Here is a 21,167-nt window from a genome sequence, read left to right on the forward strand (position 1 = left end):
AAGAACATGTAATCATTTACCCAATATTGAATTGAGCTGAAAAATTAGTTATGAACTATGTGTAGATTCTAATGAGGCAAATTATTTTTCCTTATTATAGGGAAGATGAGTATGATTTTGAAGACACACCAATTTATGGTAACTTAGAAAATGTGGCCTCAGGTAAGTTTAATTTTTCCAGAAAGTAAATTTATCTAGAAATTAATTATTCCCACTTAATTCTACAAAGACTTTGAGGTGGCTTATTATTTTTCATCGCAATCACATTTAAACATTCCAATGGTAATCATAAATTCAAGTATATTTCGCACGTTACTTAGTGTATATTTCCAAAGCTGCATACTGTAAATCGTATTGCAAAATTCAGTGTAAATCAACATCCTGTTTTTCTATATTCTCTTCATTTCCCTCTAGTATTAATGAGAATACAGGAAGACTCTACTACCCTGAATTTTGACACAAATAGATTTCTTTGAAATACAGCTATCTCTAGAACAGAAAATGGCCCAGGGAAACAGTGCTTGATGCTCTGTAGAAAAGAGCAAATCTACAGTGAATAATTGGGAACAAAGAACACGTTCTCTGTTTCCCTTGTTTTAACTCATTCTTTTTTAAGTGGAGAATCTAGGGTTACATGGAGGGAAAGAGAAGAGCCAAATCATCACCGAGTGGGTTACACAATTTTTGTTCTTATGTAACAAGTACTCTTCAATTCCCAGCATCTCTTATTACTTGAAGCATCCCAACCAGCCCAGAGCCAAATGCCCCTAAATGCCTCCTAACAGACAGCTGTGATCTGATCCCAGCGCTCTGACAGTAATGCTAGCATTTAACCCCATCCTTGCCCTGCAGGCCGTCACTTAATTCATGATAGGAGACTTGGGGGGTAAGTCCTGTTGATCTCTGAGTCTTCAACACAGAGATTTCCAGCAGCAGACTAAATTTATCTGAATCTCTATATATATCAAAACAGTATGGAATCTCCAAAAGTTAAGCATGAGAATTTTATAGGATTCAAGAATATAATTTTTGTCTTTCCCCCCATTGTAAAGTGTCCTCTAAGCTCTGTATTCTGAAGAATCAGAAACAATTTTTTCAGGAATAGACTATTAAAAAGAATTTGCCCTACCAAAGGGGAACGGGGGGAAGGATAAATTAAGAGTTTGGGATTAACAGATACACACTACTATATATAAAATAGATAACCAACAAGAACCTGCTGTACAGTGCAGAGAGCTATCTTCAATACCTTATAATAACCAATAATGGAAAAGAATCTGAAAAAGGATATGTAATATATACATATTACTAAATCACTTTGCTGTACACCTGACACTAACACAACATTGTAAATCAACTATACTTTCATTAAAAATAATAAAATAAATAAATAAAAAGTAATAATAATTTGCCCTTCTGTTTCCCCTTGCAGAATTGTGGTGCCCACCTATAATATTTGAGGACTTAATTTCTTATGTATTCTGGTGGCTCAAAGCCCACCATATCTGCAGTTTCCATGTCTAATGAGCAGAGGTGTCACTCTGACAGGTTCTGATTTAGTAGTTCCACCACAGGGCTCAGTAACCTGCTATTTACCAAACCTCCCAGGTGATACTAATGCATGTTTTTCATGGACCATGCTTTGAGAAACATCACTCTATGGACCATTTCTCTGCATGGCTTTTCAGAGGAGCTTGAATGACTATGAAGTGCCTTGTATTACAGTAAATATATCTTTTTGCCTATGGGGTCAAACTGGCGCAATCCACATTTCTGCCAGGCTACTCACCATCCTACAAGTCACTAACTCTACTTCCTCTCCCTTTTAAATAGGAGTATCTGGGGGCAGAAGGGTATGGATGATTCAGTAAGCATCCCCGCAGAATGAAAGGAGTGCAGGTCTGCTGGCTGGCAGACACGGCACAAAAACTCCAAGCACTTAGAACCAGTATTATACACCCCAGACTCTCAAAACAGCCTGGCTGAACTGTCCTATCACTGATTTATAGGACAACGGACATAATTTAAACCCTCTTTTTCAAAAATAGGATGTAGGGCATCCTAAAGGCATTTAAAATGCCTCTGAGGAAAACTTCTTACTTATGCAAAAAAATTACTAAATTATAATTATCAATGTACGTGCACTGTGCTTTATGCCACCTGCACAATTTGTAATCAGACTTAAATAGAAGAGAACACAGGCAATCCTTTAACTTCTGGAATCTCTATCACATCTAAATGGTTTAAGTTGAGTCTGTCAGACTGTCATGTCTTGCAATGGTAGTGTGAAAAAATGAGTATGATCTAATCCTTATCTCAAATGATCTTTTTGGGGGGAGGTGGGGGAGGTAATTAGGTTTTTATTTATTTTTTAATGGGGGTGCTGTGGGTTGAACCCAGAACCTTGTGCATGCTAGGTACACACTCTACCACTAAGCTATATCCTCCCCCCCACCCAAGTGACCTTCTTTTGTCCAGTTGTTCATGTTATGGGACAACAGACTTCACAGTCTGATCTGCAGAAAAGAGCTTGTATTTCCTCACCTCTCTGCATCACCATGAAAAAGACAAGTCAAATGATCCTCGAGGGTTTCCTATTTATAGCCAAATGTTGTTTGGGTCATGTATTTTTATTTGTGCCAGCATTTTTTATTTTTCCTTTATAAATCTTGATCTTGTCAACTCCCAAGAACCAGTGGATGAAAATTGCTATGAACAAATGAAAGCCCGACCAGAGAGGTCTGTCAATAAACTGCAAGAAGACAACCCCCCTGCACAGGTGAGTTTTGTTTTTCTGTATCGAAGGGTCAAGGTCAGCCTAGGTCATAGCACAGCTGCTTGTTTCAAGAGCATAAAAACAGCATATTCTAACATCAGCAGCAGCCTGTTAGGAATTTTGCAGTCCAAATCAGTGTCCGATTCTCTAAAGAAAAACTCAAAGGCAAATAAACAATCCTCAGAGTCAAAATTGTGTCCAATTACAAAAGCAATAGATTTCAAGGGAAAAGTGGATCCTCTTCCTAAACAGTTAAGTTTTTTTCTTTCAGAGTAAAATAAATTACATGTATCACAGAAATAAATATGAAGGTTGACAGAAGTATAATGCTAAGAAGACCCAGAAGTCAGGAACTTATGGTGGATGGAGAGAGAAAGCGAGTTTTAGTTAAAAGATAAATTCGCTAGCTATAAAAAACAATAACCTCTGTTTCACAAGGAAAATGAGTGTAAATTTTATACTATTCCTACGGCTCTCGTCTTATCTCAAGAGACTCACACATGGCTTGTGTGGGGATAGGCAGGACTAAAGCCTAAGCAGGAACAGAAGAGCCCAAGAAGAAGTAAACAGTTTATCCTTTTCCCATCGTAACCAGCCCAGCCTCCTCAGACACAGCACCGCCATTCACAATTCTTAGCCTACGTGCGGCTGAAGTATTAGAAATTTCAGTTAAAATGGTTTTTCCTTCTCCTCCCCGATTTTGCCCCTTTTATCATATGCTCTCTTGCTATTCCCTAAAAATAGCTTCAGAGCCAGCATTTCCTATGTAGTTGTTATGTGTCAGGTATTATGTGCTTTAAAGGCATTATCTTAGATTCCTATGAGGAATTCAGCATGATGATCCTATTTGACAGAGGTTTGAAAAGGATGAAAAACTTACCCAGAGACACAGATACTAAGTGGGGAGATGGAATCCAAACTGAGTTCTGCCTAACAAAGCATTCCTCTGAAAATAGGTCACAACTTGGAAATGTCCCACTGAGATATAATTTCTCGTTTTCTTTATATGAATACCCCGAAAAATCAAATTCTTGAAAATTTTTATTAAGGAATCAAGATGTGGTGAGGTTTAAGCAAAATGTAGTTAACCTCTCATGGGCAAATCTGTCACGTGATGTTCAATTAATTGTAAAATAGATTTTTAGATAAAAGATAGGAAAACCTGCATATAATAAAATGATCTGCTAAATTCATGATAATAAAAAGAAAACCTCTCAAAGAAGGTTAAAATATAACCATGCCATCTAAGATTCATGGCACCTTAGTAAAAGGAACTGAGAATTCTGAATAAAAGTTGCTGTTTAATACATGTGAATTGAACAGGACAGCTCTATTTGTGCTGCATCTCGTTTTTACTAACATGGAAACTGTGCAAAGCCTTAAAATGTCTTTAATACAAGTTTGCCATTTTATGAATTATATATTTAAAGACACTTCTAAAGAGATTATTTCTAAACAAAGACTAATCTCTGTATTTGCTCAATTCCATTTTATTAGAATGATCATTATCATCAAAAACACTACCCAGTTTGCTACTACGATACTCAGATACTCTTGTCAATTACAAAAGCATAAGGAATCTAGAATATGATGCATAAAGCTTGATGGATAAAATGATTGTTGGAAAAAGAAATAAGCTCCTTGCCCTTTGAAAATTATGTGTGCAGTTCAGAAGTTATAGTTTTAGTATCTAAATCTGCTATTAGCTAGGAAGAGTTGATCAGGAAACCTAAAAATAAAATGAGTTCCTGAGAATTCTCATATCCTAAAAAAAAATCGAGGGACACAAGTGTGAACTTACTCCCCTTCCCTTATCCTCATGTCAAACCTCTCACCCACATCCTTCCTTTCCCTCCTGTGTCAGAAGCATCCTCTCTCCTTTCCAAAGTCAATGCTCCTAAACAGGTTTCTTCTGGGAAATATATTCAATATCTTGTAGTAACCTATAATGAAAAAGAATATGAAAAGGAATATATGTATGTACATATATGACTGAAACATTATGCTGTACACCAGAAGTTGACAACATTGTAAAAGGACTATACGTCAATAAAAAAGAAAAACACAAAGTCAGTACTCCTACTTGTGCTCTTGACTATTTCTCCTATTTCTTTCAAGATCTTGCACCTTCAGTTATTTGTCTCTTTTTAAATTAATTGCTGTTTACCTACCAATATGCACAAATCTCCACGATACTTAAAAACAAAACCAAATAAAACAACAAAACTTTACCTCAACCATTTTTCTCTCCCATTCCTAAACTGGTTTTTACTTTCCTCCACAGTTTCTGTTTCTTTTCATAGATGCAGATTCTTTTATCCCTGTCTGTATCTTTTCTACCCATCTACTCAACTGAAACAAAATTCTGGAAGTCACAAATGACTAGGTCACATACAATTTGTGGTCCTTCCTCAGGACTCACGTTGTTTGAACTTGGCAACACTTGATAAAGTCGACCAATTGTTGACCAGACATATATTATTTGAAATGCTTTTAGTTGTGAGTACAAAAACCCAATTCGAACAACTTTAGCATAAAAGGGAAATCACTGGGTCATATAACTGGAAGATGTAAGGGTATATTTTGGTTTAGAGATCATTGATTGTGGGGGCTCTCTCCATTTCTCCCTGATTCTCTCTGTTACTGACTTCATTCTATTACCAACAGACTCTTCCATTGAGGCTGGGAAAGCCACTGGCAGACCCAGAATTTCTTCCTTCCAACTCCACAAAAAGATGCCTTTTGTATTTCTTCATCTGTACATCAGTCCCAAGGATGCCATATAATTGGCTCTGCTGAAGTCACATGCCCACTTTGGACCAACTTCTGTTGCCAGGAGGTTTGGCAGGGTGGTTGGTTCCAGCCTGGATCATGTGCTTAGACCTGTCCTGAGCCTAGAGTACAGTAACTGACAGGATCTCCAAGACCAGATAAAGGAGAGAAATTTTCTAAAGGAAAATGGAGAATTTATCAAAGAAAAAAGGATAGAACAAAGTGCTGAAGTGTCAAAAAAGATATCTACCCACTTGAATTACTGAGTGCCTTCTGGTTTTTCTGTTTGTTTGTTTTTAACCTCACTGACATCTTTTCTGTCTAGGCAAAGGCAGAGCTTGTAAAACACGAGGAATGTTCAGGAAGCAGTGAAATGTTCAGTTGGCTTGTAATACAGAATAGTGGGAATCAAAACAGAAGATGTGGAGTTATAAGCATGGAAAACCTTGAATGTCAGGCTATGAAATGCAGACTTCAGTCTGTAGGCTAAAATTTTGGAGACAGGATGGTAAAGTATGAAAGCTGTGCCTTAGGACGATAATTTAAAGACAGACTGAGCTAACTAGCAGAGGGTAGAGACAAGAGCAAGGACACCAATTAGGTATCTGCAGTTTTCCAAAAATGATTATTTTAGGATTAAAAAGTCAGGCAAAGATACCAGAGAGCCATCCGTCTGGCTGGTAGAGAACACAAGACATTTAACTCTCGGCATGAAATTGAGTGTCCAAAGGGAGAAGCTTATCCATGCGTTAGTGGTTTTGTTAATCCACAGGTTGCCTCCTTACCCCAGAGCCCACAAATTGATATCACTTTGGCTTACTTTTAAATGTAAAATTTTAATACAGAAATTTGTGATTTATTTAATGGCTGTCCTAAAGTTTTAGCATACAACTTCTAATAATTAGAATACCACCTTACTTTTGGACCTTGAATAACCAGGTTTGAACAGTGTGGGTCTACTTACACACTGATTTCTTTCACTAAATGCTTACTGCAGTGTTAATGACAAGGGGTTGGTTGAATTCCTGGATGCGGAGCTGTGGCTACAGAGGGCTGACTGTAAAGTTATATGCAGACTTCAACCTGCTCAGAGGGTCAGCATCCCTAACCTCTGTGTTGTTCAGGGGTCAGCTGTTTACTGTCTCTATTTGCTAAGAACACTGTAAGACAGGTGCTGCCATTTTAAAAGCAATAGGCTCAAAATAGTTTAAAAAAAAAAAAAAAACTTCCCAAGGGCCCATGACCAACATATTACAGAGCTGGAATTCAATCCTAGGCTTTCCAACACCAAATTCAAGGTCTTGTTTTCAAGCCTATTGCTTTATCCAGTATCTCTAGCCTCCTGTTCTTCTTCGATTACTGACTCAGCTCTAGCCCAGAAAGGGCCAACAGGCAGCCCCCTTGGGTGTAAATGAATATCTCTGAGACCAACCTAAATGAGCTCCAAGGGGATCTGGGGACAGACAGGCAAGAAGGAAATAATAGGGGAAAATGGTAAATGTAATTCTTGCCAAATGCCAGTTGTATAAATGGACACTGTTGGCCTTATACTTCTGAGTCTCAAAAATGTAGAAAAATTGGGGACTTTTGTGGGTACCGTCAGAGGCCCAATTATTAAATGTATGTAAAGCAGATTGCTGATTTGTTAAACTGGGAACAGGCATGAGAGGGAGCAATTTAACCCAATCAGAGTGTGTCACTTGATAGGCAAAATGTAGGGCAAAGCACTCCCAGGGTGAAGGCCGGGGGAGAGGCAGGTAAGAGCCCATCTAAAAGTTTCGTGTTTATCTTGACTATAAGAAAGAAAACTACACACACAAAAAGTTCTTTTAAGCACTTTTTTCCCCCACTCCAAAGTCTTGAGTTGACTATTGCTTTTCATTATCACCCTAAATGACAAATTTGTTAAATAAGGTAGCTGAAGTCCAGAAAACAAGCTGTGTGTTTTTTGTAGGCCTTAGAAATTCCCAGAAGTCAAAGTTAAAAGAATGGTTAACAATGAAAAATTAACGTGCCTTTCTTTGTAGGAAACCAAAGAAGCAAAGGTGTTCTATGCCGCACTAGAACACAACCATGAGAGGAAGCGCAGAAAGCCCAAGAAACAGAATACTTACTTGTCAGACAAGGACGAAGCTGGGCTGGCACATGCAACGAATGTCAGCCTTTCTAAGACCACTTTGGTGGACGATTTCCCACCAGAAAGCAAGGTGGTAGAGGAAAACATTCACGATGACCCCATCAGGCTGTTTGGATTGATTCGTGCACAGAAAGAAACTGTAAACTAGCTGGAACTAGCATCCAGCTCCGTGATCCGGCGCTTCCTGGACACGGCTATTAAGAACACAAGATCCCTAGATGACACAGTGTGGTTTGGCAGGGTGATGGTCTGGTCATCTGTTGGTGGGATGGTGGCTGACCTCTAATTCAGAGTTTATGATCATGCACACCAAATGTAATTAGTGGATTTAAAATACACTATACAAAAATTATCTAAATTATCTGTGTGAATCCACTTTAAAAAATGCCTATGTAGTAAAATACAAATGAAATCAAGTTTGCAAATTGATCCTGATAACAAAGTCACAACTTCAAATCAATTCTTAACACTCAGTGAAATAAACCAAGATGTTTTTAAAGCATAGGTATGTTCTGGATCATATTGAAAGAAAGAAAAAATTTTGTTAAAACAGTTCTCCTTTCTCAGCAATGTGAAACACCCCATAATTGGAAGACATTTCTGATTGAAAGGCATGGAAGACATTAAAATTTGTTCCTAAGAGAAGAGGGATCATCTTCTTAAGAAGAATTTTTTTCCCAAATGGAAATATGTTTATTAGTTTTAAAAATTATAAAATTAATGCATGTTCCTTGTAATAATAAACAAGTATCAAAAAGAATTTAGATATTTTACTAGCCAGAGGTAATGACTGTGACCAACTTTCTACATACCCTTCTAGATCTTTTTCTGGCAGGACCATATGTTCACCCATATATATGCCCATTAGTTGTATCTTTTAATCAAAAAAGAAAAGGCAGGGGGAGGATTATTTTATATATATTATTTAAACTTTTTTCACTTAACAATATATTGTGAATTTATTTCCACTTGTGTTTTTAACTATAACTAAATATAGTTATAATTTTAATGCCTGCTTAGCATCTCACTGATAATTACACCAAAACTTATTTAAATAATTTTAAAGTACATTTAGCTCATTTCCCATTTCTGGGTTTTTGTTTGTTTGTTTGTTTTTTGGGGTTTTTTTTTTTTTGCCTTTACAAAAACATTGTAATGAGAATACATCTCCACACACGTTTGGGTACTTGTCTGCCTTCTTCTTAAGGCTAAATGTCTGGGAAAAGAATTGATGCTGTAAAAGGTGTGCATAGTGTGAGTCTCTATAAAATAGATTTCTGGAAGGTCAAGAGTTTGGTCAAAGTGTGTGTCCTGTTTAAATTCCAATAAGTGCTCTTAAACTGCCCTCCCAAAAATAAGTGTTTAAAAAAACTTCCTTTCTCCAGTTGGAGCAGTTTAATCAGGTCTCAAATTATCACTGACCAAGAAAATTGTACATGACAGCCGTCAGTCCTGCCCTCTGACCAGAGCTTAGGGGATTTCAGTAGCTCTTTCCTCAGTGGTTTGTGGAGCTGCTGCTGCAGTTTAGGTACCAAAGTATGGATGGTGAGGGAAACAGAGTCTGAACCACTGATCTACAAGGTAGGAGAAAAGATGAGTGTCAAGTTTACAAAGAAAAGGGTAGCTACTAGTAACAAAAAAATACTAGTAAAAAAGTAGAGTGATGAGAGATAATAATGGAGAGAAGGCATCTCTGAAGAGGAAAATTTAATTCTGAGAACTGAACAATGAGAAGGAGCTACCCCGGGAAAGGGAGGAAGGGAGAACACATTTTGGATAAGAATTCTATTCGTATTTGGAAGTACTGACTTCCGTCAATAATTATTTTCCATTAGGCATCTGTAGAAAATTAAACACTAGTGACAAAGTAAAATATTTTAAGTTGTCCACATGCCACAGGCAATGCAAAATATATACAAATTAATGTCTAAAGGCAAAAGAAAAGGAATCCATTTTCTGATTCCAGAGAAGAACCAAAAAAAAAAAATCCCATAAGAAATAGAATGAATAATTAATAACATATTGATTTTAAGTTTTTATGTTTAATTTAAAATAAAATCTTTGCTATCATATATGCTGATGTTGTTACATTTCTATATATACCAGGGTTCAGTAAAAACAAAGTTTGATTGTATTTTTGGCAGTTATTTTTTCCTGTAACTATTCCACATCACTTACTTACATTATTTACCTAGCACCTAGAGATATCTGAATTTTTTGCCCCTGGTTTATATTATTTGAATTCCAAAATATTTTTCAAGTTTTGTGTACCAGGTAGTTGTGAAGTTTTCTAGCTACAAATTTAAATTCTTTAATAAATATAAGGCTCTTCAAATTATTTCTTTGTAAGTTTGTGTCGTTTGAGGAATTTTTTTCCACTCATCTAAGTTGTTAAATTTATTGGCATAAAGTTGTTCCAAATATTTCCATGTTATTTGTTTAATATTTGTAAAATCTGTTGTGATTTCACCTCTTTTTGATACTGATAATTCTTCATTTTCTCCCGATTTGTCTAGAGATTTATTAATTTTATTGATTTCCTAAAGAACTAGTTATTGTTCACATAATTTCTGTTATTTTTATATCTTCTGTTTCATTGCCTTGCCCTGTAATCTGTATTATATCATTTCTTCTGCTTATTGTGTGTTTCATTTGTTCTTTTTTAGCATCTTAAGGTGGAAGCTGAGGTCATTAATATGAGACTTTTCTTGTCTAAAATAAACTTTTAGTTTAATAAATTTCCCCTTTTAAAAATATTGTTTCGCTTTAGCTGCATACCTCAAATGTTACACCTGATCTTAGCCAAAAGGCCAAGAAGCGATACATCCCTCAAATGTTGATGCACTGAGTTTTCGTATTCATTCATTTCAAATACTTTCAATTTTCCTTTTGATTTCTTCTTTGACCCATGGGGTTATTTATAAGTGTTTTATATAGTTTCCAAATACTTGAGGATTTTCCAGATCTCTTTCTGTTATTGATTTCTAATTTAATTCCATTGCAGTCCTAGAACATATGACCTGACCCTTTTCCATTTATTGAGCCTTCTTTTATTGGCAGAACATAGTCTATCTTGGTGGATGATGGTGTGCACCTGAAAAAAGGTGTGTATTGTTGCTGGTAGACTGTTCTGTATATGCCAATTAGGTCAATTTGGCTGATAGAACTTTTCAAGTCTTTTATATCCTCACTGATTTTGCCTACTTGTTCCATCAAGTATTGCGAGGGGAATGTTGAAATCTCTGGCTGTGACTGCACGTTGGTCTGTTTCTCCATACCATTCTATCAGTTTTCGCTTCATGTTTTAAGCTCTGTTGTTCGGTACCTACATGTTTAGAAGCACTGTGGGTTTTCGATGAATTGATACCTTTATTGTTATGTAATGACCCTCTTTATCCTTCAATATTGTTTTCTCTGAAATCTACTTTGTCTAATATTAATAGTGTCATTCTAGTTTTCCTTTGATTAATGTTAGAATGATAAATCTTTTTATATCCTTTTTAACCTATTTACATGTTTATATTTTAAATGCATTTTTTGTAGGCAGCATACAGTTTGTTTTGCTTTTTTTCTTTAAATTCAGTCTGAAAATCTCTGTCGTTTAATTGGAGCATTTAAGCCATTTTCATTTAATGCAACACTCTTGATATATTTTTTATTTATCCCATTTGTTCTTTATTTTTTCCCTCCTTTTATGACTTCTAGATTATACCAGAATCTTTTCTGTGATTCCATTTTATCTTTATTGTTGTATTATTAGTTATGAATCAGTGTTGTGTTATTTTAGTGATTTCTTAGGGTTTATCATAAACATCTAACTCTTCAATCCTTTGTGTAGATCCAGGCTTCCATCTAGTATTATTACTCTTTAGCTTAAAGGACTTTCTTTAACATCTATTTTAGCTCAGGTCTGCTGGTGATGAATTCTTCAGCTTGTTTTATATTCACCTTCATTTTTGAAAAGTATTTTCTTTGGGTAAAAAATTTCAAGGTTGAGTTGACTCTATGTTTCTTTCAGTGATTTAAAGACCCTGCTCTACTCTCTTCTTAGTTGCACTGTTTCTGAAAAAAAATCTGGTGTCATGCTTGTCTTTGTCCCTTTGTGTGTTCTTATTTTTCTCTGATTTAAGATTTTCTTTATCACTGGTTTTAAGCAATATACTTTGGCGTGGTTTTTTTTTCAATGTGTTGTATTTGGAAATGCTATGCTTCTTGAATCTGTGTGCTGATGACTAAATATTTCTTTAAATTTTTTTTATTACCTTCTTCCCCATTTCCTGATTCTTCAATTACTTCCAAATTATCCCACATTTTACTTATCTGTTTATTTCAGTCTTTTTTTGCATGTTTCATTTTGGATAGTTTTTCTTGTTATGTCTACAAAAGTCTATTTGTCAGTAATCCCAGACAGATACTTTAAATGTCAGACAACTTAGTTTTTATCTCTATAAATTCAGTTTGGATATTTCCTTTTCGCATCTTTCATGTCTCAGATATGTTTAATCTTCTGTCTAACTTCTTGAATATATTGAATACAATTATAACAACTGTTTTAATGTTTTTATCTACTAAGTCTGTCATTTGTGTCATTCTGAGTGAGCTTCAACTGATTAATTTTTCTCATTATAGGTTGTATTTTCCTACTTCTTTAAATTCTTGCTAATTTTTTATTAGGCAGAAAATAATGTGAATTTTACTTTATTTGATGATGGGTATTTTTCTAATCCTAATATTCTTGAGTTTTGTTCTGGAAAGTGGTCAAGGTACTTGGACACAACTTGATCCTTTAGAGTCTTGCTTTTAAACTTTGTTAAACAGAACCAGAGCAGGCTCCTGCCTCAATCACAGGCTAAATTTAACTTAGGTGAAAAGGTGTTCTGGCCCTCAAATTATGAGGTATTTCACTCTGGCTGTTAAAACAAGGACTATTCCCAGCATTGTGTGAATCACAGTCACTGTTTTCTCCATTCTTTCCCATAGGTATCTCCCCAGGCTGTGGTAGTTTTCTCGCCTGCATGCACCTATCAGTATCCCACCGAATCCTCAAGGCAAATGCTTTTTACACATCTCCGGAGTTCTCTCCATAGGCAGCTTTCCCCTCTTCAGTGCTCTGCCTTCTCAGTTTCTCCTGTCCTGCAGCTTCATCCCTCAGTTCAGAAGACCAGCGGACAACACCTATTCCCCCATCTGCCTGCTCTAGGGCCTGAATGCTTTCTTCAGGCAGTAAGATAGGGCAACAGTAGGGTTCACCTCATCTGTTTCCCATCATTCAGGGTCACTGTCCTTCATTGCCTGATGTTCAATGTCTTGAGTACCACTGCCTCATATTTTTGTCTGGATTTTGTTTGTTTAAAGTAGAAGGGAATATATCCAAGTGAGAGGGTAAATCCAAGATGTTATTCTATCTCGAGCAGAAGCAGAATGCCAAGCATCTCATACCACTTTGGTATAATTTTAAAATTATATTTTTAGTATAATTCAGTGTAATTCTATAACCTAGTCAGGGCTCTTTAATATTAATTAATAAGCTATGAATTACTGATTATCATGCAATTATTAAAAGAATACATATGGTTCACCTGTGACAGTTCTCAGGGAAGTATCATTATAAACTTTCACATTTCAACTGAAAAAAAAATGCACAAAGGGAAATATAGAGAACAATTTTGACTAGAAAACAGATGAAGTCTAAATCTTAAGATTTTAACTGAAAATGTCTTAAGGTCCCAAAAAGTTCAACTAAAATCTCAAGAATAGGAGCAATGACTCATTTTCCTTTGGTGTTAAAGAACTTGTTTCTGGCAGAGTAAAGGCAGGAGGATTAGTTTTGAAATATGATTAAATCTCTCTCTGGGGTTTTGCTTTCAGTTGACAAAGAGAATAGACAATTTATATTAAGACATTAAAAGCAGGAAACATCAAAATTTAGAGAAGAAATCAAAAAAGAATACAACATTTCCTTTGACAGAGATGTGCTGGTAAAGCCACCCTACCTACTCGCAGCTTCTACCACCTGAGAAGTCATAGCTGGCTGGAACAGAGGTGGGGAACTGAACCAAGACAGCCAGAGCGTGCTGTAAACCGGTCTGTAGATGGGACAGTTATGAGTGGGGCAGAGCCAAAAGGCTGTCATAAGATAAAACTGGGGCCCTTGGAAACAAGGCACAGCTGCAAGGGGCAGAAACTAAGAGTATGTACAAGAAGACGGTAGAGAATGGAGTTCAAGACTGTGTAATCAGACTAATCGGATAATCATCATAACAACTATTATTTATTAAGAACTTACTAAGCGCAAGACACTGGGCTAAGTACCTACCTGCATACGTAATTTAGTCACACGAAACCCTAAAAGATAGATGCTATTATAATCATAATTTTACAGATGAGAATGTCAAGGCTGGTAAAGATTAATTCGCTTAATACTGCACAGATAAAATGCAGATGCAGGATCTGAACAAGCCGTCTAAGTCCAGAGCTGGATCTGTAGAGAAGCGGGTCCCTTCAGTTGGTTCAAAGCACCTTGGGCCCTATTTTCGGATTGTCCTTACACCCTATTTAGTCATAATAATCTCTCTCTACTTTAAATAGACTGGGTTTCTATTATTTATAATCAAAAGACTGTGACTGGGTTTCTGTTATTTAAAATCAAAAGAGGTGAACTAAAACAAATTGGAAAAAAAGGTATTTCTTAAAAACGTTGAAAAAGAATGAAATTTATGATAGCCTTCACATACTAAAAGCCCCTCTAAGTTTAGGATGAATGCAAGTAGAAGTCCACTTAAATGACAGTCTGTGGCTTTCAATAAATACTAAGACATCTACCACAACATGTTCGTATTAAAGGGCTGCACAGGGAAGTATTTTATTAATGCCACTTGCTTTTAAATGCCTTAGCCTTTCTTTATCAGTCTTTTATCACAATATTAGGGGAAAGAAGTAAAAGTCATCACTTTGGATACTAAAGTCCTGTTCACACTTAAAAAAGACAAAACCCAAAACAAACATGCAAAAAAAAATTCCAGTGTTACAGCCAAAGTTTTGTGCCCAATTTTTGTCCTTGGGAGATAAAAATTATCTCATTTAGAATCAGAGAAAATTTTATTTAAACCAGATGGAAAGAGACTGGAATAAGAGTTTCAATCAGTACTGTCCTTGGCCACCTCTGATGTGTTGAACACATGAACACGTGTTAAGAAAGAACAACTTTTTTAACAAGGCAGTATCCATCATAAACTTGAGAGTTAGTAGACATTTGGTTTGGTTTGTTTTCACCTAAATTGATTGAGACAATAGGTGGTAGATTAAGTTTTTAAATTGGTCCATGTATTGAATAATAAAAAAAGTAACAAACATTTTAACTTAAAATGTATAAACATTTTAAATTAAACTTTTGATGTAGGACCAAGGTCATTTCTTGAGAAAGTCTATTATGGGAGTTCCATGCCATCTTTTTTTTAATAATAATTTTTTTTATTGAAGTATAGTTGATTTACAATGTTGTATTAATTTCTGGTGCCATGCTATCTTTCTTGTATAAATCTGACTGCCCATAAAACACTGTCTATAGCCCCAGTTTTAATTTCTTTAAAGTGAAATAAGAACTTAAAAATATTTGTGATGAAATCTAAATGCAGAATCCCTCTAGATCTTTTTTCCCCAGTAGTTTTTTAGGAATTTTACCCCCCCCCCCATCTAAACTTGCAGCGATTTTTCAGCAAGTCACATTTATCTTTTTCTTGGCAAAGCAGTGGGCTTAATTATCATACAAAAAGTCCTATCCACACCCGTATTTCATTAGAACACACAATAATTAATTATCTTATGTAATTACAATAACAAGTAGAGCTGGCAAGTATACAGACACACATCACTGACTCTTGGACAGTGTACAACCCTGGTGGTGGAAGAAGTTCAGCAGGTTTTAAGAGTGTTATCTACTGGCCTGAGCGTTTTTCATGCTGTGGTCAGAGGTCAGTACTTTTACAGCAGGAAGGGAGGATGGCTCGCGAAAAGTGGAAGTTGGTTAACAAGTCTGCTTTACAAATCAAACATCACGAAATGAATTTTTGGAACACTGGAAGGGTCCCAAACATTCATAAAATCTTTACCACACAAGTAATAGTAGTACCTGAAATTCTACCAATAGACTTGTAACCCTTTTTTAATTGAGCATGTTTGTGTTTTTGTAGTCTTTCTTTAAAGAACCGAGACAGAAAAATTTACTGAGCCAGTGGGAGCAAATTGCCAGTAGTCCTCCAATTTTCATTCTCCCATTCATTCTTTTCTGGTACAGAATCTCGATTTTTAACTGGTGACCAAGTGGGCCTTAATATTTCCTCAGCTTGACAAACTTTAGACGGATTTCTTCCTGACTATAGTCTCCAACCTGACCTACCTTTTCCTAGAGTTTAAAATACTTGTAATTGTAAATTATTTCTCTGTAGCCTTCGAAAGATATAAAAGTTTCCTTAGGAGCCTCTTTGCAGTGTGATGACCCAGGGGATGTCTTTCTCAAGGACCTGGGAACCATCTCTTTGAAATATAAACGTCAAGGAAGACAGTGCCCCTATTTCTCAGTTGCCTTGGGACGGTAGAAGCCTAAATTTAGTGGGTACCTCGCTCCAAGTTATAAAATTTAGCAAACACAGGTGGCCTAGGTTGACCCCACCCCAGCTCCTAAAAACCCTCCAGTCCTTTGTTTCATGGAATAGAGTTCAGTCTCCCCCTCCTATTGCAACATTCTTGAATAAAATCTTGCCTGTTTAATTTTGTTCAGCATAACTGACACTGGATGCATGGCTGCTGGAACAACGTTCCCCCTGAAGCCTGTGTGGCCTCCTTCAGTAGTCTTTCCCTCTAGCTGGAATAAAGATGTGAAGGCTCAATTTGAGCAGCCATATTCCATCACAGGATGGAAGCCATGGGCTGAAGATGGCAGAGAAACATTAGAAAGAACCTAAGTCTCTGATACAAGACACATCACTCCAACCTTAGACCAACTCTATCTAGCTTCTTTAATATGAGAGAGAAATTTGTTTTATTTAAGCCATTATTTGGAGTTTTCTGCTACTTCCGGGTGGACCTAATCTAAACTAACACATCCACAAATATCTTAGTTTCATTTTTTAGGCAACTTTTCTCCAAGAGGAAACAAGGAGTGCTAAAACAGTGTCATTTGGGGTGAGGTGCAGTTGGCAGAATGAGATCCCTTGGTATATATCCCCAGACTGAATCTGTTCCACAACACTCAGAATAGTCTTCAAGATTAAAGAAAGGCCTGTTTTCAGGAAGATGAATACACATTGAAATTCCTCACAAATTCCTTATTTTCTCTCCATTAAAGTTTAGAATGTTTCATATGTGATTATGAAAACTACATTTGCATACAGTTATTGGTTAATGTATTTACAAATTCAGAGGAAATACAATCAAAAGAGTAAAATTATGCCTTAAGGAGATCACTGAAAAGAAAATATTTGGTAAGACATTTACAGATATTTTAAATAAATAGCAAACAACCTGCTTTAAAAGACCAACCATTATCTCTTGATTATTTACACCTCATCCACTCTAAATCTTACTGTCATTAGGGACAGTAACACTTGCTGTATTCTTAATTACCAAGTTGATATCAGTCTGACCTAATTCATTCAGCCCAGCTGGCCCCAGAAGACAAGGTTCCAGCAAAGGTGGAAAGCAAGTGGCCTGCGGAGTTCAGCTCTGCTCCAGTTCAGAGGGAAGCAGTGGAGACGGGAGATGGTCACATTCTAGCCAGGAGGTCTGCAGCCTCTTGTAGGGCGCTCAGGTGAGCAAGTTTCCTGTTCCTCTAGTCAGGAGTGCTGCAGAGTCCCCTGCCCTAAAAGTTTTTAAAATTTTGATTACATTAAAAACGGAATACCTGCCTGGGTCTGTTGCCATCTTTTTGTCGATTTTTCCATTCTTGCATTCTGTGCATTCAGTGAGGACTAGCACCGTCCTCATTTGCAAAATCATAAAGTGGAAGATTAATGCTAGATGCACCTTCTTTCACTGTTAATAAGTCAAATCCTATTCATCTCTTATTCCATTTCTGCAAATAAAAATGAGGTTGCGGGCCTGCTTTTTACTTTTTACGCTAAGTAATGCAGTTGACAGAGCCTGGCCTTAAGCACAAGTCTTCACAATTAACAAGAAGAGTCTGAAAGAAATGAAGTTACAGAAATAGAGAGCTTTCTGCATCATAAAACAAGCTCAAACGGTCTGATTTGATAAGGTTTTGAATTGAGAACGTTCACAAGAATATAAATCTTGTCTCCCGTGCAATGAGGGGATTTGTGTGACTATTCATAACCGTTACCAATGCATACTGTTCTGTCTAGTAATATAGATTTGTCCTTGGAAGCAGCATTTGAAGAAAAGATTCTTGTAAGACTTTGAAGACTTTAGAGATTGTTGCCATGCCCTGTAATAATAACCCAAAGAAACCTGCAGTTCTGATTAGTTACCTTACCTGACCTGGTATGATTATTATAACTGTCATCTCAGTGTTGTTAGGCAATATAAATACTTGCTGTATTAGTAAGTCGTGTCAGGAAATAATCACTAGCATTTTCCAAATTCCTAACAGTCATGATCAAAAAACTTGATGTCAAAGACTGCAACTTTTCTTGTTTTAACAAGGAGATTGAGTCTACCAACTTATCAGGAATAGTAGATCACAAATATTGTGCAAATGGAGGAATCATCTACCCATATGCTGCCTACAAGTAATCTAAAACATAAAGACATAAAAGAAGATATATATAAAAGAAGGATATATAAGAAGATAAAAAGGTGAAATATATATATAGTAAGCAGATAACATAAAAGAAAGCAGACATAATGTCAGGCAAAATAGACATGAACACAGAGAGCAGTAATAAAGAGGATCACTGCAATCAATAAAGTTAACATTTACTAAGAATATATAATGATTCTAATCAGCATGTGCCTAATTCCACATATGAAGCCAACATTGACAGAACTGCAAAGAGAAAGTATCAAAATAAGAGACTTCGCTGGGGAGGAATTTTTCCCCTCTGCCCTTCTAGATTCTTCTGGCTGGTGTAATAATTAAACTAAGATAGATTAACGGAAGAAAAGCCAATTTAATTTTGTACGTACAGGGTCCCCAGAGACCTGAGATCCAGAGAAGTGACCAAAGCAGGCAGCTTTTATACCTTTTAGAAGAAGAAACAGTAAATTTGTGAAGAACCGAGAAGATGGTGAAATTCAGGTCCAGGTGCTAATTAGTGAAGAACCTAAGCAGTTTGTTCTCACGGCCTTCTTGCCCTAAGTCTCTGCCTCCTGGTGCAGGGAGGCTACCCCTCACATGGCAGATGTATTTCCTGCTTTCAGGGGGGAAAAGGAGGGTCAGAGTGTCCTCCTGGCACTGGCTGTTTCTTAAATAACTTTAAAATAATCAATATGCCACATTTTGTCACGGCCTGCCCTGGGCCCCATTGAGTTAAATACAACTTTCTCTGTAATTTATGGAATAATACACAGAGAAATCAATAAGGATTTGGAAGATGTGGAAAATATATTTAATATTGACCCAATGCAAGACTTATAAGCTGCTGTGCTCTGGGAAACTGTTCTACCGTGAAAGGGTTACAAGTCGGCCCAGATCTTAATTCCCTCTGTCCTAGGGAACCCTGACGGTGGGCTGGGTGTCTTGAGCCTCACAGATCAGTCTCATCTGACGTCAAGTAACCTCATCCATTTACCCCAGTAAGGCATGGTATGAAAATAGTTGAGAAGAACTGAGACAATGGACTTGGATAGAAAATTATAATTCAAAAAAAGAAAGAAAAGAAAACTAAATTCAGCAAGTGGACATTCTTTTCAAGAACACAGAGGTTTATGAACATTATTGACCACATTCTAAGCCATAAGCTGTCTCAGTATATGTCAAAGAATCAGCATTACACAAATACATTCTTTGATAATTAAGTTAAAAATGGATTTTTAAAATAAAAAATTTGTAAATTTGGACATTATAAAAACATATTTTTAAAAAGTCCATGGATAAAAGAATAACTAAAGTTAAAACTGAACTATAATTCCACCTACTTGTGTATTGTTACTTATAAGGAAATGTATAGTCTTAACTACTTATGTCAGAAAAAAAAATAGGCTGAAACTGAAGCATTAAATATCAACTGTAAAAAGCTGGAAATAAACATCAATAAGACTAAACAGAAATAAAATGTAAGAACAGCAATGAATTAACCAGGAAAAGAAAAGATAGAATCAACAAAGCTGAATTTATTCTTCAATAAGGCATAATACTTTGAAACTTCTAGAATGGTGGTCTGCAACTGAGAGCAGTTCTGCTTTCCTCCTCCCTCAGCCTTTCCCAGGGGACGTTTGTCAATATCTGAAGACAAGCTGTGACTGGACATACAACCTGGGGTGGGGAGTGCTACTGGCATGTAGTGCAGAGAGTCCAGAGATGATGCTAAAAATCCTGCCGTGCACAGGACAGTCCACAATAACAAGATTCATCTGACCCAAAATGTCAAAATTGACACCCTGCCTAGTTGGAAGTATTAAGAACAGAGAGAAGCCACTAGTACACAATATTAGGAATGAAAAAGGGCTCATGTCCACAATTACAGAAAGATAAAGAAAGATAATTAGAATATTATTAATAACTATATGCAAAGACATTTAGACAAAATGCTTAAACTCCTAGAAAAACACAAATTACCAGAACTAAAGAAAAAACAGAAAAAGCAAAATGTTCTATAAGTGTTAAAGAAGTTGATTCAATAATTTACAATCTTCCTACTGAACACAAGTACTCTCCTACTCTGCTGGTAAAGGGTGCAATCCAATACATGGCAGAGGGCAATCTGGCAATATTTGTAAAAATTACAAATTCATTTGCTCTATGACACAGCACTCCCATTTTGAAAAATTCATTCTTTAACTACATTAGGATGTATTTGAAATGATACGTCTATGCAGCATTTATTGCAGCATCATTTGCAATAGCAAGAGTCTGAAAGCAACAAGAGTCTTGTTAAATGAACTTTGGTATAGCTACTACATGGAATACCATGCAGCTATAAAGAAGGATGGAGGCATGCTCTGTGCATTGATGTGAAAAGCTTTCAGGATATAGGTTAAGTGTTTTGAAAGCATAGTCTGTAATTATATAATGTATGCTACCTTCTGTGTAAGAAAGTCAAAGGTGGAGGAATAAGAATATACATATATTTGCATTTACTTGTATTTGTATAAAGAAAAATTAATACACCCACACACAGAAAAATCAAGAAATGGTGTGAACTTGGAGAGGATTGGGAGTGTGACTTCTCATCCAGGAACAGAAAAAAGCCCTTAATTTATTTTATGAGATTATGATAATCTTGGTAACAAAAACAGATGACAACAATGGTATAAATCCATTTCACTTAAGAGTATAGATTTTAAAAATTTTAAATAAAAAAATCT

The 21,167-nt window shown here is 36.2% G+C and overlaps 1 protein-coding gene across 1 annotated transcript in view; it reads left to right on the forward strand.

Annotated features, from left to right (window-relative positions):
• Positions 1-10,023, forward strand: part of TRAT1 (T cell receptor associated transmembrane adaptor 1) — a 34,852-nt gene extending 24,829 nt beyond the window's left edge. The window contains exons 4-6 of the mRNA XM_010970758.3: positions 101-162; positions 2,691-2,779; positions 7,576-10,023. Of these exons, the coding sequence (XP_010969060.2) occupies positions 101-162; positions 2,691-2,779; positions 7,576-7,833 (409 nt within the window). The 3' untranslated portion in view covers positions 7,834-10,023. The remainder of the gene's footprint in view (positions 1-100; positions 163-2,690; positions 2,780-7,575) is intronic.
• Positions 10,024-21,167: the final 11,144 nt, after the last annotated feature.

Source organism: Camelus bactrianus, chromosome 1 (assembly GCF_048773025.1).
Source record: "Camelus bactrianus isolate YW-2024 breed Bactrian camel chromosome 1, ASM4877302v1, whole genome shotgun sequence".
Lineage (NCBI taxonomy): Eukaryota > Metazoa > Chordata > Mammalia > Artiodactyla > Camelidae > Camelus > Camelus bactrianus.